Here is a 17,060-nt window from a genome sequence, read left to right as displayed (position 1 = left end):
GATAATGAAAATGTTCTAAAATGTGAGTATATTAAAGGCCATGGAATTATACACTTTAAGTAGGTGAATTTATGATATGTAAATTGTAATACAATAAACCTTTAATAAAGATTATATATACTTTTTCCAAAAAGGACCACTTAGAATCACTCGGGGAACCTGGCTTTAAATGTTGGTTCCAGGGCAAGATCTTAGACGTCTGGAAATTATCTTTAGAGGTGGATCCCAGAAATCTTATATAAAGTAAGCACATCCAGGGATGCTGATTCACTGTTTCAATTAAATATTTTCTGTATTGTGCTGTGCATACCAGTAACTTAATATTTCTGCATCTGGAGTAATAGAGAATAGGGCTTCCTCTTCTACATGATGGCCTTTTAGTCTTTTGAAGGCTGATCCTCCATCCAACTCATTTTTTGTAGCACTATTCATCACACATCAATTCCTGAACCATTTTTCATGTGACATAGTTTCCACATTAGTCAAATGTGGACACACTCTAGTCTGCTAATGACTTCTTTTTTTGGCTTGTTTTTTGAGACAGTGTCTTACTATGTCGCCCTCAGTAGAGTGCTATGGCATCACAGCTCACAGCAATCTCCAACTTTTGGGCTTAAGTGATTTTCTTGCCTCAGCCTCCCGAGTAGCTGGGACCACAGGTGCTCGCCACAATGCCCAGCTTTTGTTTTTTTGTTTTGTTATAGTTGTCATTGTGATTTAGCTGGCCTCGGCCGGGTTCAAACCTGCCACCCTTGGTGTATGTGGCTGGCACCACAACCACTGTGACTACGGATGCCAAGCCTGTTAATGACTTTATAAAATGAGTTACTCTGAACTGAATAGGATTTCTCAGTTATAGCTGACCATTGCAGAATATAAATGGGATTATTACTACCCTGGTCCCTGATGCATTTTAAGATCGCATTAGCCAAGGCCAGGCACAATGGCTCACACCTGTGATCCTAGCACTTTGGGAGGCCGAGGCAGGTGGATTGCCTGAGTTCACCAGGTTTGAGACCAGCCTGAGCCAGAGTGAGACCTCATCTCTAAAAATAGCCAGGTGTTGTGGTGGGCGCCTATAGTCCCAGCTACTTGGAAGGCTGAGGCAAGAGAATCACTTGAGCCTGAGAGTTTGAGGTTGCTGTGAGCTATGACGCAGGGGTGTCAAAGTTAGACTCTGTCTCAAAAAAAAAGATTGCATGGCTCTGTCACCCTGGGCTAGAGGAGAGTGGTATCATCATGGCTCACTACAAACTCAAACTGCTAGGTTCAAATGATCCTTCTCCTCAGACTCCTGTCTCAGCCTCCCAACTAGAGACAGGATCTCACTCTTGCTTAGGCTGATCTGGAACTGAGCTCAAGCGATCCTCCCTTCTCAGCCTCCTAGATTGCTAGGATTACAGGTGCTAGCCACCATACTTCACCACTATTAGCTTTTTCAAAATGAGTTGGCTGAAGTGAAGTTTGTGTTTAAGTCAAACCTGTTTACTCCATTCCCAACTCTCCCAGCTTTTATTTAGTCAAGTCTTACTTCTTCTAGGGTGATAAGGAAAAATTTTCTTTCTTGGGGATGATCTGGTCTAAAAACATGGCAGTAGTATCTTTAATGTCCTAACAATTGTTTAGCTTTTTCAGAGCACTCCCTGTACATTATCTCCTTTGATTTTAACAACCAGGTGTTAACCCTGGTTTTATAGATGTATTATAGAAACAACAGATTGAGAAAGCTTAAGTAAAAATGCCTGAGAAGAGAGATAATTATTTGCAGAGGCTGGCATCAGTTCCCCCAACTCAGTGGTTTGAAACTGGCTGCACAATTGTGGTCACCTGTGGAGCTAAAAAAAAAAAAAAGGAAGAAGAAGAAAGATGCCTAAGGCCTGTCCCCAGATCTTCTGAGTTAACCAGACTGGGGTGGGACCTACTCATTAGTCTTGTTTAAAGACACTCAAAGGAACACTTATGTTCAAGATTGAGAACAGCTGCCCTAAATCAGATTCTGATGTGTCCTCCCCCACCACATGTATTTTCTTTATCTCGTTAAAAGGCTCTTATGTGGAAAAGAAAGAATTATTTTCTATTGTTCCAAAGGCAGAATTAGAATTAGTCCAAGTGGTAGAGGGTTACTTAGATGTACAGTGGAAACCAGGTGTAAATCCTAGGATTATTCTTGGAATTTGTATATTTTTCTCATTCATTAATTTATCAAACATTCATTGACCAGACACTGTGCTCAGCTCTGGTGATACAAACATGAATAAGACATGGTCTCCCCCTTTTGGAGCTCACAGCTAAAAGGCAGGACAGACTTAAACAACATTATAGTAGAGTCTGGTGTTAACACAATATTGGAGCTGTATAGTTACCTTTTTCAGTATGTTATAGTTTTGTATTAAAAATTGTCAACGGTCCTTTTTCTTTCTTTTTTTATGCCAACAAGAATGGTCTTGGACATAGTGATTTTCTTACTGCAATATATGTTAAGCATAAGACAACCATATCATACTATGGGAGTCTTTACATTATGTAAAACAACTAAAGAATAAAGTTAGTCTTAGCAGAAATTTTGCAGAAATATCTTTTTTCTCTAAACATTCCTAATAATAAAATTTATAATAGTATTCAAAACATTTTTAGTTTATTCCTACATCTTTCTCTAGATTTTATTCTTTTGATTATTAAGCATAGGACAATGATATATATTGGCTTTGTCAAGATTTTATGTTGATGAAAAAATAATTTTGTAACATTGAGAAAATTTTAAATTTAGATGCCTTAGATCAACTTTGAAGAGCCATTCTGACACCGCTCACTACATTTCATTTATGTGCTTCATTTATTAAAAACTAATCCATATGTTCTTATTAAAGCAGTTAAAACATTTTTCCTTATACTTTATAGCTGACTTTTTTTTTGAGACAGTCTCATTCTGTCACTTTGGGGTTGAGTGCCATGGTGTCATCATAGCTCACAGCAACCTCAAACTCTTGGGCTCAAGCAATCCTCATGCCTTAGCTTCCCAAGTGGCTGGGACTATAGGCACCTGCCACAACAGCCAGCTAATTTTTTCTATTTTAGTAGAGTTGGGGTCTTATTCTTGCTCAGGCTGGTCTTCCTGCCTCGGCCTCCTAGAGTGCTAGGATTATAGGTGTGAGCCCAGCCTATAGCTGATATTCTGATAGAATTATGTATAGAATACTATGAAAGCACAGAGAAGCTATTCTAGAAAGGGAAGGAGTAACTAGTGTTTCACAAAGTAGGCAATGATGGAACAGCGCTGAATTTTGAAAGGTAGAATTTCAAAAAGGTAGGATTTCACTGAGCGGGGTGGACATTCAGGCACCAATAGCAGGGAGACAGAAAAATCAGATCTTGGTCAGAGGGTCAGCACAAAAGATGAAAACTGGGCAGAGGCAGGACAAGATGGACTTTCATTATGTATCCTCACAATTCTGAAAATCCTACTATCAATAGCAGTTGTATGAAGATCTGGGAAAATCACCATGTGCTGGAGAAAGTTTTACAGGGTTTAGCCAAAACTAAATAATCTAGCAACAATTCAGGGTCTGTTCCAGTTTTGGCATCAAGCTAGAGGCTAAAACTCATGAATTAAAGTGTGGAATTTAATGTCATGGCCATCGGTTAGGTTTTAGACCCTTTAATAAAATAGGTTGCTGCCTTATACATGAGGGGAAAAAAAGAAAAACCAAACATCCCACTGCCCAAATAAAGAGATATTGAAAATGAGTTCGAATTAACACATATTTCCAAGATTGCTTATAGTCAAACAGCTTCAAGGTCTAATTTAAGTGATTTTTTTTTTTTAGATAGAGGCTAAAATGTAATGACATGATCAGATCATAGCTCACTGCAGCCTTGAACTCCTGGGCTCAAGTGATCCTCCTGCTTCAGCTTTCTTAGTAGCTGGGACTACAGGCACGTGCTACCACACCCAGTTAATTATTTTCTGTAGAGATAGGGTTTCACTATATTGCTCAGACTGGTCTTGAACTCCTGACTTCAAGCAATCCTTCTGTCTCAGTCTCTCAAAGTGCTGGGATCACAGGCATGAGCCACTGTGCCTGGCCAATAAGTGATCCTTTTTTTTTTTTTTAATTTTTTTTTCCCTTAAGTCTTCCATTCTTGATTTGGGGCTTCACTATTATTAGAGGTAGAATTCTACCCTTCTGTCATGATTTGTTTACTTGGTTCACATGAGATCTTTCTAATTTTCTTAGATTGCAATATGCAATTCTACTTGGCTATAGTTGCCATCTTCATGACATGAAAAATGTTAGAAAAATCTGTAGAAAGGTTTAAGATTCTATTCTAACATTTGAGAGATTTCAGTATTGAGGTTGCTAGTCTGGCTAGCTGACCAGCTTTGAAATAATACAAGTATAAATTCCTTTTATGCTGACAGGTTTGTGTAATGAATTGAATCTGGTGATAGTAGGGACTGTAGTTGTATAATTCATCTTTGTGGACCTTGAAATTTCATTAGTGTTTTAAACACCATTTCCTTTTGGAAATGGAAAGATTTTATTGTTCATTGATAGTTCCCAGTATCTGCACTGGCTTTCCCATCCTTCCACACTTTCTTTCCTCTTAACCAAGAGCATAGTCAGCTCTACATTATTTGAGATAAACTGGTGCCAAAGTACAGCAGATGGGATCAGTGAACTGATTTAAGGAAAGCATTTCCTAAAGTGAACTGATTTAAAGGAAAGCATTTCCTTGTGATTATTATTCATTGTCAGATATATCCTCTAAATTTTAAATGTATCAATTGTGTCACTGTTTGTTTGACTACCAGTTATTTAAAGATACCAGCCATTTGCTTGGGAAAAATATCAGCTCTAGTCATCACTGCTTTTCTTTTTTTGTTTGTTTGTTTTTTTGCAGTTTTTGGCAGGGGCTGGGCTTGAACCCGCCACCTCTGGCGTATGGGGCCGGTGCCCTACTCCTTTGAGCCACAGGCTCCGCCCTTGCTTTTCTTATATATTACCCATGTATCCTGTCATCAGCCTGTTACTTTTTTAAACAGAAAAAAAAAAAAACACTGATGTTTCTGTTATCACAAACACCAATAAAATTTCAAAATTGAACAAGTATGTTTTATGGAGTCCTAATTAGAAAGTATATGCAATCTTTGTACTGCTTTTTTTGTTTGTTTTTTCTTTGCAGTTTTTGGCCGGGGCTGGGTTTGAACCTGCCACCTCTGGCACATGGGGCCGCCACCCCACTCCTTTGAGCCACAAGTGCTGCCCTCTTTGTACTGCTTTTTATGGTCTTATGGTTTTAATTGTTTTTTATTTATTATATGGTACTCTTTTTCTATGTTATAATTTAATAAAACATTCCCCATTTGAATATTAAGATTGCTTCTACTTTTTTCACTGTAATAAATAAGACTGCAATGAACATCTTGGTGTATTTCTTTCTTTTTTTTTTTTTTGGTAGAGACAGAGTCTCACTTTATGGCCCTTGGTAGAGTGCCGTGGCATCACACAGCTCACAGCAACCTCCAGCTCCTGGGCTTAAGCAATTCTCTTGCTTCAGCCTCCCGAGTAGCTGGGACTTACAGGCGCCCGCCACAGCGCCTGGCTATTTTTTTTTGTTGCAGTTTGGCCAGGGCTGGGTTTGAACCCACCACCCTCGGCATATGGGGCCGGCGCCCTACTCACTGAGCCACAGGCGCCACCCGGTGTATTTCTTTTTTTTTGAGACAGAGTCTCACTCTGTCACCTTGGCTAAGCAAAGTGGCGTTATCACAGTTCAATGCAACCTCAAACTTCTGAGCTCAAGTGATCCAACTCCTAAGTAGCTGGAACTATAGGCCTATGCCATTCACACCCAGCTAATTTTTCTAATTTTTTTTTTTTTTTTTTGAGACAGAGTCTCAAGTTGTCGCCCTGGGTAGGGTGCTGTGGTGTCACAGCTCACAGCAATCTCAAACTCTTGGGCTTACGCGATTCTCTTGCCTCAGCCTCCCGAGTAGCTGAGACTACAGGCGCCCACCACAACACCTGGCTATTTTTTGTTGTTGTTATTGAAGTTGTCATTGTTTTAGGAGGCCCTGGTTGGAACATGCCAGCCTCAGTGTATGTGGCTGGCACTCTACCCACTGAGCAACGGGCGCCGCCCTAAGTTTTCTATTTTTAGTAGAGATGGGGTCTTGCTCTTGCTCACGTTGGTCTCGGCCTCCTGGTCTCACTCAAACCTCCTGCCTGCGCCTCCCAGAGTGCTAGCATTACAGGCATGAGCCATAGTGCCTTCCTTGGTGTATTTCTTACTTCTAGAATATTGCTTTAGGACAAATTCTTAGGAATAGAGTTTCTCTTTCTTTCAGAAGTATGCTCAGATATAAGAAAAGGTAATTTTAGCTTCTTAATTGACCGTATTAAAGAATTATCACTCCACTATTCTGAACAAAGTAGATGGAAAGTGGTATTTGTACTTAAGGGATTATAGTAGTTCATGCCCAAATCCTTGGGTCATACTTTTCTGCTAATGATTAGCCTAGTTAAGGTCCTTCCTTATATGTATATGTAATATTCTCTACCACTTCAAAAGCCTCTATCTGCTCATCCTCACTCCCACATTTACTTGAAATACGGGTTGGCATTTCACATTTCACATCATGTCTGGCTGCTATATGTTCTCTAGTATTTTTCCACTTAGAAAATGGAAATAAATTGGTTAAAATGGTCTGATCTTCTATTCTTGTATCAAATATTGGAGTCTTGTTCAAACCCAGATTTGGCTAGTAAAAAATATTTAGCCTGCCTTCTGTTAAACTTTCCAGAATGATTCATGTTGTCTTAGCTTAAAAGCACATGTGTTATATATGATAACAAAAATTACATTAAGGCTGTGAGTTACTTTGAAAGTCACTCCCTTAATTGGGGCGGACTTCAGCACTATCACCAAAGTACAGTTAGTAACCCTTCTGATTAAGGATGACAGGGATCTTCCCTTTTCTTTAAATAGCCTTCCCTTTTTTAAAGGGAAAAATATTAAATTTCTAAGGACATTTTGGTCAAGAGCAGTGGTTTTATATGATGATCTGAGGCAAATCATTTAATATTCATAAGTACCAGAATAGATCCTCATAGCTGACTTACTAAAAACCAAAGGTATGTCTTTATAAAATGATTTTAGACCATGACCTTCATACTTTAGAATTCTAAAAACCAGCAGCATAGCAGACAGTTCTGAGTACCATTTATAAGAGGCCATTGAAATGGATAATGCTGAGTAGTCTAATGGATTTCAGTGCGCTTTAGAGACTGCTAAATCAATAAAGATAACAGTCATTTAAGTGTGTGTATTATATAATATTTGGTTAATTATAACTAAAATCCTCTCAGAATATTTGCCTTTTAAGTGAAATGCTAAATATAACTGAAGTACTTGTAAAAATAGAATGACCAGAAAAATGCAGAATATATTCCATGGGTTTTTAAAGCTATATTAAGTTAATATTTGCAGTTAGCTACAGATTCTGTCATACATATCATTTTATGTACCACGAAGTATCATATTTCAGAAGCATTTGTGTTTGAGATTAGTAATAAAAATACATAGTTCAGTTTTATGTTATTGAATTGATCTTCAATTGGTGAGTTCAATAAAAGCCTATACTGAATTTTTTAGTAGTTGCTTCATATAGCATAAGTGTAGCATAAGTAAAATGTATGTGGCACATGTACATGTTTTATATGAAAAAATAGTATTGGGTGGAAGACATAACAGAATCAATATTGGAAAACTTTTTAAAGAATGCTTCAAAATTTCTTATTTAGATGTTCATAACTGGAAAGACGATCAAATTTAAAATTTTATGATTTTTCACATCATTGAAAGATATTTCAGTATTCTTTGTTTATTGATTGTGATGGTGGAGTCTGGCTATTGACTTTTGGGGGGGGAATGATGCTAAAAAAAAAAAGAAAAATATGCAGTGTAATTTTCTTGGGTATGTTTACAGCTTCAAAGGAAGTGGTTGACCTTGAAATGTGATCTTTTTTGGAGGAACTTGAGTTTATCTGCTGCTATCTAAAAAATAATCAGGCCGGTTGCGGTGGCTCATGCTTGTAATCCTAGCACTTGGAGAGGCCAAGGTGGCTGAATTGCCTGAGCTCATGGGTTCGAGACCAGCCTGAGCCGAGCGAGACCTCGTCTCTAAAAAAAAAGTTGGGCATTGTGGTGGGCGCCTATAGTCCCAGCTACTTGGGAAGCTGAGGCAAGAGAATTTCCTAAACCAGTTATTCTCAACCTGTGGGTCGCGACCCCTTTTTAACAATGAAAATACATTGCGGCATTAGGAAGGTTGAGAACTACTGGCTTAAACCCAAGAGTTGTTGCTGAAGTCTGCTCCAATTAAGGGAGTGATAGACACTACGGCACTCTGCTAAGGGTGACAAAGTGATATAAAAAATAGAAGAGTAATTTATGTTTGGTGAGTCTAAACAAAAGGGTAGGGAAATACAGTTTTGTATGACTTGAGGTTGAAGATCATTTAATCAATCATTATTTGTTTTGTCTTTTTGTATTAAAAACTAAAAATAACCCTAGGTCTTATTTTTAATAATCCAATTTTTGATGTAGCTTTACCTAATGATACCTAGTTGAATACAACTATACCATGGTTGGAACTTTCCCCTTTTATTTATTTTTTAAATATATTTATTTATTTATTTTTTTGAGACAGAGCCTCAAGCTGTCGCCCTGGATAGACACCTGCCCCTGCCTCCCAAGTGGCTGGGACTACAGGTGCTGACCACAACACCTGGCTATTTTTTGGTTGCAGCTGTCATCGTTTGGCGGACCCGGGCTGGATTCGAACCTGCCAGCTCAGGTGTATGTGGCTGGCGCCTTAGCTGCTTGAGCCACAGGCGCCGAGCCTATTTTTAAAAATTTTTATAGTAAAATAGACTGTTTTGGGAAGGTACATAGTTCTATGAATTTTTTTTTTTTTTAAGAGACAGAGTTTTACTCTGTCGCCCTCGGTAGGGTGCTATGCCATCACAGCTCACAGCAACCTCCAGCTCTTGGGCTTAGGCAGTTCTCTTGCCTCAGCCTCCTAGTAGCTGGGACCATAGGCGCCTGCCACAACACCTGGCTATTTTTTTGTTGCAGTTTGGCTGGGGCTGGGTTTGAACCCTCCACCCTCAGTATATGGGGCTGGCGCCCTACTCACTGAGCCACAGGCCCCGCCCTAGTTCTATGAATTTTAACACATGTATCAATTCATGTAACCACTACCACAACTGGAATACAGAACATTCCTTCATCCCCTAAAACTCTTTCATACTATTCCTATGTAGTCATGACCTATCCTTATCCCTATACTTTGGCAACCACTGAGATGTTCTCCATCACTATAGTTTTCTTTTTTCCAGAATGTCATAGAACATTCTGGAAAAAAGACAGAACATAACCTTTTGAAATTTGCTTCTTTCACTCAACAGAATACCATTAGAAATTCGTTGAAATAATGTGTTCATCAATAATTGTTTCTTTTTTTGCTGTTGATTGATATTTTATGGTATTTGTATGTTATTTCTGATCTGATAGATAAGCTACCCCGTTTCCCCAAAAATAAGACAGTGTCTTATTTTAAGGTGTGCTCCCAAAGATGCACTAGGTCTTATTTTCAGGGGACGTCTTATCTTTCCTCTAAGTAGGTCTTATTTTCGGAGGATGTCTTATTTTCGGGGAAACAGGGTAGTACTGAAGTTTGAATCGGTTATCTTTAAACCTCGAACATTTTTCATATCAGTTAATGAAGATGGTAAATATTTTGAATTGGAATTTTTGTCTGTATTTTCAGTTTTATTATAAAAGTGCACTTTCACCAAGTTATCATTAAGTCATCTTGTGACTCTACCTGCTGTTCAGCACTTGCTCTTGAGCAGCTTTCTTTGCTTTTACCATCTCAACGAGTTCCTTGTATCATTTCATGCAGTCTTCCTTTGTTCTTCCAGGCACTGCTTCTGCTATTTTCTCCCATCTTTCAGGTGTATTTATTGGGTATGTTTTCAAAGCTTGTTAGAAAAGCTTCTGTTCTTCTGTTGTTTGAGGGGGGTGAAGTGTATGCATGGACCTACAAATCGTTGCGAAGGTTTTTCATTGTTCAGCTTGAGGCATCACTCTATGTTCTTTTAAAAATTGATCAAAAAGCCTTTTTGTTTATGTCATCTTTTAGATGAGGGTCAAGTTTTTGAAGACTTTGCTTTGCCAATAACATCGTCGGTGGTTGTTGTGATTCCAGAAGCAGAATATATGTTCATGTACTTAGTTGTATTTATTCTGGCAGGGAAGAGATTCACAGCTCTAACTAGTAATTGCAGATCATCTTCTGACCAATTTTTATTGCTATTTCCTCCACCAGTTGATTTCTCTGCATTGTTAGATGCTTGTCACATATGAGCCTCAGCTTCCTATTTTTCTTTTCTAATTTGTTCATTTATTCCTTTTTATTTCCCCTTCCTTCCTTCCTTTTTTTCTTTTTGTTTTTTCGAGACAGACTCTCACTTTGTCGTTCTCAATAGAGTACAGTGGCATCATAGTTCACAGAAACCTCAAACTCTTGGGCTCAACGGATCCTCTTGCCTCAGCCTCCCAAGTAGCTAGGACCACAGGCTCCTGCTGCAATGCCTGGCCAGTTTTTCTATTTTAGTAGAGATGTGGGGCTCGCTCTTGTTCAGGCTGGTCTTGAACTCCTGACATTAAATGATCCACCCGCCTCGGCCTCCCAGAGTGCTAGGATTACAGGTGTGAATCACTGCGCCCGATTTAATTTGCTCATTTATTTCATCTGTTTTTCCAGAGCAGCCATTCCTACTTCTTTTGTGATGATGTGAATGTTTCATTCAAGTACCATAAGCCGATCACAAAGTTTTTCTACTTCTATCATTTTAACCCACTGTGCCTCTTGTCAGAAAAGCGATTCCAGGTCTTGTATGTATTTTTAAGTTTTTGCCTTTCTTTTTTTTTGAGACAGAGCCTCAAGTTGTTGCCCTGGGTAGAATGCCTAGCATCACAGCTCACAGCAACCTCAAACTCCTGGGCTTAAGCAATTCTCTTGCCTCAGCCTCGCAAGTAGCTGGGACTATAGGCGCCCACCACAGCGCCTGGCTATTTTGTTGTTGTAGTTGTCATTGCTGTTTGGCAGGCCCAGGCTGGATTTGAACTCACCAGCTCTGTGTATGTGGCTAGCGCCTTAGCCGCTTGAGCGATAGGCGCTGAGCCTTTTTTTTTTGTAAGGAATGGGGTCTTGCTGTGTTGCCTAGGCAGGAAGGCAGTGGCTAATCACAGGTGTGATTATAGCACAAACACCTTGGAAATTCTGGGCTTAAGCCATCCTCCTGCCTTAGCTTCCCACGTAGCTAGGACTACAGCTGTCTGGCTTATAGTTCTTTTTATTTATTTATTTATTTTTAATTTTTAAATTTCTTATTTTTTGAAGACAGAGTTTCACTCCATTGCCCTGGGTAGGTGCTGTGGCATTATAGCTCACAGCAACCTCAAACAATTAGGCTCAAGCAATCCTCTTGCCTCAGCCTCCTGAGTAACTCGGACTACAGCTGCCCATCACCAGGCTTGGCTAGTTTTTCTATTTTTAGTAGAGACGGGGTGTCACTCTTGCACAGGCTGGTCTTGAACTCCTGAGCTCAAGCAGTCCACCCACCTTGCTAGGATTACAAGTGTGAGCAACTGTGCCTGGCCTATAGTTCCTTTTAAATGTTTTCTTTTCCTGGATGTCTTTTTCCTTCTTCACCAATAATGCTTGTTGTGTAACTTCCCCTTCTTTCTCCTTAGCTAACTGAGCAGCTTTTAATTCAGCTTGTCTTTATTTTTCTTTAGCTTCTTGCTCCTTCCGTTTTGCTGCTGTGTTGTTTTTAAATTGTGAACATTTTTTCAGTTCAGTTCAGTGATTTGCATATATAACTAAGCAAGGCAATTATAGTGTTCTCATTGCTCTGGCAGTTCTGGTTATTTTATTGGGCTAGCGGTTTTTAAAGGCAAAATTTGAGATAGAAGAAACTATTTTCCTAGATTGTAATATAAAGTGCATTATGATCTGTCTTAATTTCAGTGCCAATGACCTGATGGAATTTTCTTTTCTTTTATTCCAAGCCTCTCCCACCTTGACTTTCTGGTCCACTAGTAACAGACACCTCTCTTCCCATAATCTGTTTTAATGTGCTTGTTCCTGGAATGCCTTCCTTCATTTACAATAGTCTGTTCATTTTGACTTATATATATATAAAGTCTTTGCAATGTAAATTTAGTTTGATCTTGAGATCTTGAGAGTTAATTCCTTTCTTATTTGATAAGATTTAATGTTTTTTTTCTTCATTTTTTTTTTCTTGAGACAGAGTCTCACTTTGTTGCCCTTAGTAGAGTGCCATGGCGTCAGAGCTCACAGCAACCTCAAACTCTTGGACTCAAGTGATTCTCTTGCCTCAGCCTCCCAAGTAGCTGGGACTACAGGTGCCCACCACAACGCCTGACTATTTTTTTTTTTTTTTTTTTTAGAGACAAGGTCTCACTCTGACTCAGGCTGGTCTCGAACCTGTGAGCTCAGGCAATCTGCCCGCCTTGGCCTCCCAGAGTGCTAAGATTACAGGCATGAGCCACTGCCCCGGCCAAGATTTAATGTTTTTATTGTTTCCCTGCTGTTGAAAATCTAGAGGAAGCCTCTGGTTAATTGTATGTTTTGGCAAGAAAACAGTAGTAATTTTATGAATATGAACTGGATAAATCTATACCCTGTCACAAATAGAAATAATGGGTTAACAGTAGTAAGAATAGAGTATGCTACAAAATCAAAGAACAATAAATAATTTGTCATTTATTAGTAGGCATATGTTGTTTGTTTTCTTTTTTGAAACAAGGTCTCATAGGCTGGAGTGTAGTGGACCAATCATAGCTCCTCGTAATCTAGAAGTCCTGGGCTCAAGCTATCCTTGTGTTTTAGCCTCTTAAGTACCTGGGATTATAAGCATGTGCTACCAGCTAATTTTTAAATTTTTTTGTAGACAATAGGGTCTTGTACTTTTTTTTTTTTTTTTTTTTGGCTGGGGCCAGGTTTGAACCCTCCACCTCCAGTATATGGGGCCAGCACTCTACACCTTTGAGCCACAGGTGCCACCCAGGGGGTCTTTTATTTTGCCCAGGCTGGTCTTGAACTCTGGCCTCAAGCAATCCTCTCACCTCCGCCTCCCAAAGTACTGAGATTACTAGTGTGAACCATTGTCCTTGACTTATATTAAGTTTTGAAGAACAAAGAAAACTTTGCTCAATTTTCTCTGATAATTCACCTAGTAATACAAGTTAGAGAATTACATTTGTAACTTAAGATCATTTGCTGAAGTTTTAGACTTCTGGCTCAGCGCCCAAAGCTCAGTGAATAGGGCACTGGCTACATATACCGAGGCTGGTGGGTTTGAGCCCAGACCTGCTAAACAAAAATGACAACTGCAACCAAAAAACAGTTGGGTGTTGTGGCAGGCGCCTGTAGTTCCAGCTACTTGAGAGGCTGAGGCAAGAGAATTGCTTAAGCCTAAGAGTTGGAGGTTGCTGTGAGCTGTGATGCCACATCACTCTATCAAGGGCTACATAGTGAGACTCTGTCTCAAGGAACAAAACAAGATTTATACTTCCATTTTCTTTTTTTGAGACAGAGTCTCACTATGTTGCCCTCGGTAGAGTGCCGTGGTGTCACAGCTCACAGCAGCCTCAAACTCTTGGGCTTAAGCGATTCTCTTGCCTCAGCCTCCCAAGTAGCTGGGACTACAGGCAACCGCCACAACACCCAGCTATTTTTTGTTCCAGTTGTCATTGTTGTTTATCTGGCCCAGGCTGGGTTCGAAGCTGCCACTCTCGGTGTATGTGGCTGATGTTGCAACCACTGTGTTACAGGCACCAAGTCTATACTTTCATTTTCTAAAATAAATTACTTGGATTAATTTCTGACTTTCATACTTGACTATATTATTTTATGATTTGAGTTCTTTCAATTAGGTCTAATCCCCATTTTAATAGGAACATTAGCAGAAAAGCCAAACAGGGAAAATCTCTGGCAGTAAAGAATGGCTTTGCTTTCTATTTGGTTGTAATTAAAATAATTTTTCATGTGGATTGTTTTGGGATATCATTAAACATATTTGCCTCTGTAGATTAAAAGCAATACATACCCACTCCTCTTTTGTCTTTCTCCTTAGATTTTAACATTTGAAACCAAGAACCCATCGGAATTAGCAGAACGCTTGCGCTCTGTGTGTGGGAATCAGAGCAATGCCTATGCCCGCCTGCTAGAATACCGCCTGAATGCCTTGCGAGGACTGTGGAATGCCCAGCGCCAGCTGGCCTTGGAAGAACAGCATGAAAGGGAAAGTTCGGGTGATGAGGAAACTTTGGCTCTGCTCAAACGCCAGGGCTTATTGCAGCAACCGGAGCAAGCGCCCTTTACGTCAAGGATGGGGCTCCTGCTGGTCTTCCCCCTTATTCAGTCCCAGAGTAGAACAGACCCCTCTCTCTGTAACATAACTGCTGAGGTGCTATTGAACTGCCTTCGCGACTGCCAGCCTTTGAGTTTAACCAAGGAGCCTGCTGACTGTCTCAATGGAATTGAAACTTTGCTGTGCTCTTGGTTAGAGGAGACTTCTGACATAGGCCGACATATCCCACATAAGCAAAAAGAAAATGCTGCTGCTGCCCTGGTGGCTTTGGCATGTGCTAGGTAGGTTGGGTGAGTAAGAGGTCAAGTATATTTCATAGAAATCTTACCATTCAGAAGTCCTTCTTTGTTTTCACTATTGAATTTCACAGCTTTAACAATGCATAAAATACTTTTACCAAAACTTGGCACCAGGCACCTGAGCCAGAACCCAAGTTCAAGTTTTCCCTTTCTGCCATGATAATAGCTAAGAGGGGAGAATCAACCATTGCCATATCAGTTAACCCTTAGTCAGTTAATATTTTACAGTAGGTATTTTGTATTTCTTCTGGGAGGATGACTCAAGATCTGTAGAACTTTTCATTTTTTCTGGATATTATGTCTGTATTTCTTCTGGGAGGATGGCTCAAGATCTGTAGAACTTTTCATTTTTTCTGGATATTATGTCTGTATTTCTTCTGGGAGGATGGCTCAAGATCTGTAGAACTTTTCATTTTTTTCGTATCTGTTTCAAAGAAGTGCATCAATAAGCTAGTGGACTATTACTTACTTGGACTCATAACCCTTAGTCACAAATTATATTTCTGACTTGCTTTCATTAATTTAATATATATATATATATATCCAGATTTAATAATGTGCTGTCCTTCATGTGTAAGTTGACGTCACTGATCTACTGTCAGCAGGAAATGTGCTTGGAATTGCTTTTCCAGGAAAGGATTTATACATTCTTTCACCCAGTGACCTATGTGATCACTGGCATCTACTTGTGAGAAAGAAGGTTCATTACTCATGTTTTCCTCAAAGCTAATTGTCTAGAGACCAATTAGGACCACTGTCTGACAAATCAATGTCACTATCTGTTCTTCTTCCTTAGAATGTTTTCTTTTGCTGGCATCTTCCTTTTTTTAGCCACATCCATGTGGGGAAATTTTTCCTAGAGAATTATGTTCTTACATATAAGGCTTCTTCTCCTGTTTTCTCTTTATGGTTTTGAGGTTTACCCTCAAATGATTGAATCTTAAGGTTTCCTTGTGTGTTTTTTTTAAGAGACAAAGTCTCACTTTATCGCTCTTAGTAGAGTGCTGTGGAGGCCCAGCTCACAGCAACCTCCAACTCCTGGGCTTAGGCGATTCTCTTATCTCAGCCACCCAAGTAGCTTGGACTACAGGCACCTGCCACAATACCCAGCTATTTTTTGTTTGCAGTTTGGCTGGGGCCGGGTTTGAACCTGCCACCCTTGGTATTTGGGGCCAGCGCCCTGCCCACTGAGCCACAGACACTGCCGGTTTTTGTTGAGGTTGATGCTCTCAAAGACACAAAGCTATTATGAAGATCTTTACTCATTTAACCAACTAGTTATTATTGGACATCTCTGATGCTAAGTCTTAGGGATATAGTGATTCAAGATCTCTTACCTTATTGAGCTTACAGTTGAAAAAAGTCAAGGTACTTCATTCTGTAAAACCTTATTGCTCCACTTACCACATGGAAGGCATTCTTCCAGCAGTAAGCAGGCAGGCAGTCTCTAAATTGCAAAATTTACATGAGAGTGAGGGAGACAGACAGAGAGTGACCAATACATGGAAAAGATCATTTCAGAAAGGTGTATTCACTACAGGAAAAGAAACCAAGACGCTTTGATAGAGAACGGCTGCATGGAGGTGGGGGCAGCCTTAGCTACAGGTGCCAGGTAAGGCCTTCCTGAAGAGGCAATTCTTGAACTGAGAACTAGATGATGAGAAAAACCCAGCAGCAGGGAGTTCCATCAAAAAGGAATAGAAAGTGGCCATACTCTGATGTTCATGCTGTGCTTAGGATATCTGAGGGACAGCAAAGTGGGCAGAGTAGCTGGAAGGAGATGACAGCAGGGAAGTGGCAGTCATGAGGTTGGCAGGGTCCAGATCATGTAGAGGCTTGTGAGCCATGGAAGGAGTATACATTTTACTCTTCATATCTGATTGTATTTGGCAGGTAATAATTCTTTATAGTTGTTGTCGTTGTTTTGAGACAGAGTCTCACTCTGTTGCACCCCAGGCTAGAGTGCCATCGTGTCATAGCTCACAGCACCCTCAAACTCCTGGGCTCAAGGAATCCTCTTGCCTCAGCCTCCTGAGTAGCTGGGACTACAGCTGCCCATCGCCATTCCCGGTTACTTTTTCTATTTTTATTTTATTTTTATTTATTTATTTTTTTGTAGAGACAGAGTCTCACTTTATGGCCCTCGGTAGAGTGCCGTGGCCTCACACAGCTCACAGCAACCTCCAACTCCTGGGCCTAGGCAATTCTCCTGCCTCAGCCTCCCAAGTAGCTGGGACTACAGGCGCCTGCCACAACGCCCGGCTATTTTTTGGTTGCAGTTTGGCCAGGG

General features: G+C 40.0%; 1 protein-coding gene and 1 pseudogene across 6 annotated transcripts in view; one reads left to right on the top strand and one right to left on the bottom strand.

Moving 5' to 3' along the window:
- The window catches only part of HECTD4 (HECT domain E3 ubiquitin protein ligase 4), a 213,402-nt gene that overhangs the window by 54,313 nt on the left and 142,029 nt on the right, over positions 1–17,060 (top strand). For all 6 annotated transcript variants that reach the window (XM_053588942.1, XM_053588943.1, XM_053588941.1 and 3 more), the window contains exon 2: positions 14,235–14,752. In XM_053588942.1, coding sequence (XP_053444917.1) covers positions 14,235–14,752 — 518 coding nt within the window. The remainder of the gene's footprint in view (positions 1–14,234; positions 14,753–17,060) is intronic.
- Positions 9,889–12,239, bottom strand: LOC128583412 (dnaJ homolog subfamily C member 2-like; annotated as a pseudogene).

Source organism: Nycticebus coucang, chromosome 4 (assembly GCF_027406575.1).
Source record: "Nycticebus coucang isolate mNycCou1 chromosome 4, mNycCou1.pri, whole genome shotgun sequence".
NCBI classification, from domain to species: domain Eukaryota; kingdom Metazoa; phylum Chordata; class Mammalia; order Primates; family Lorisidae; genus Nycticebus; species Nycticebus coucang.
This window is presented reverse-complemented; position numbering and strand designations above follow the sequence as displayed.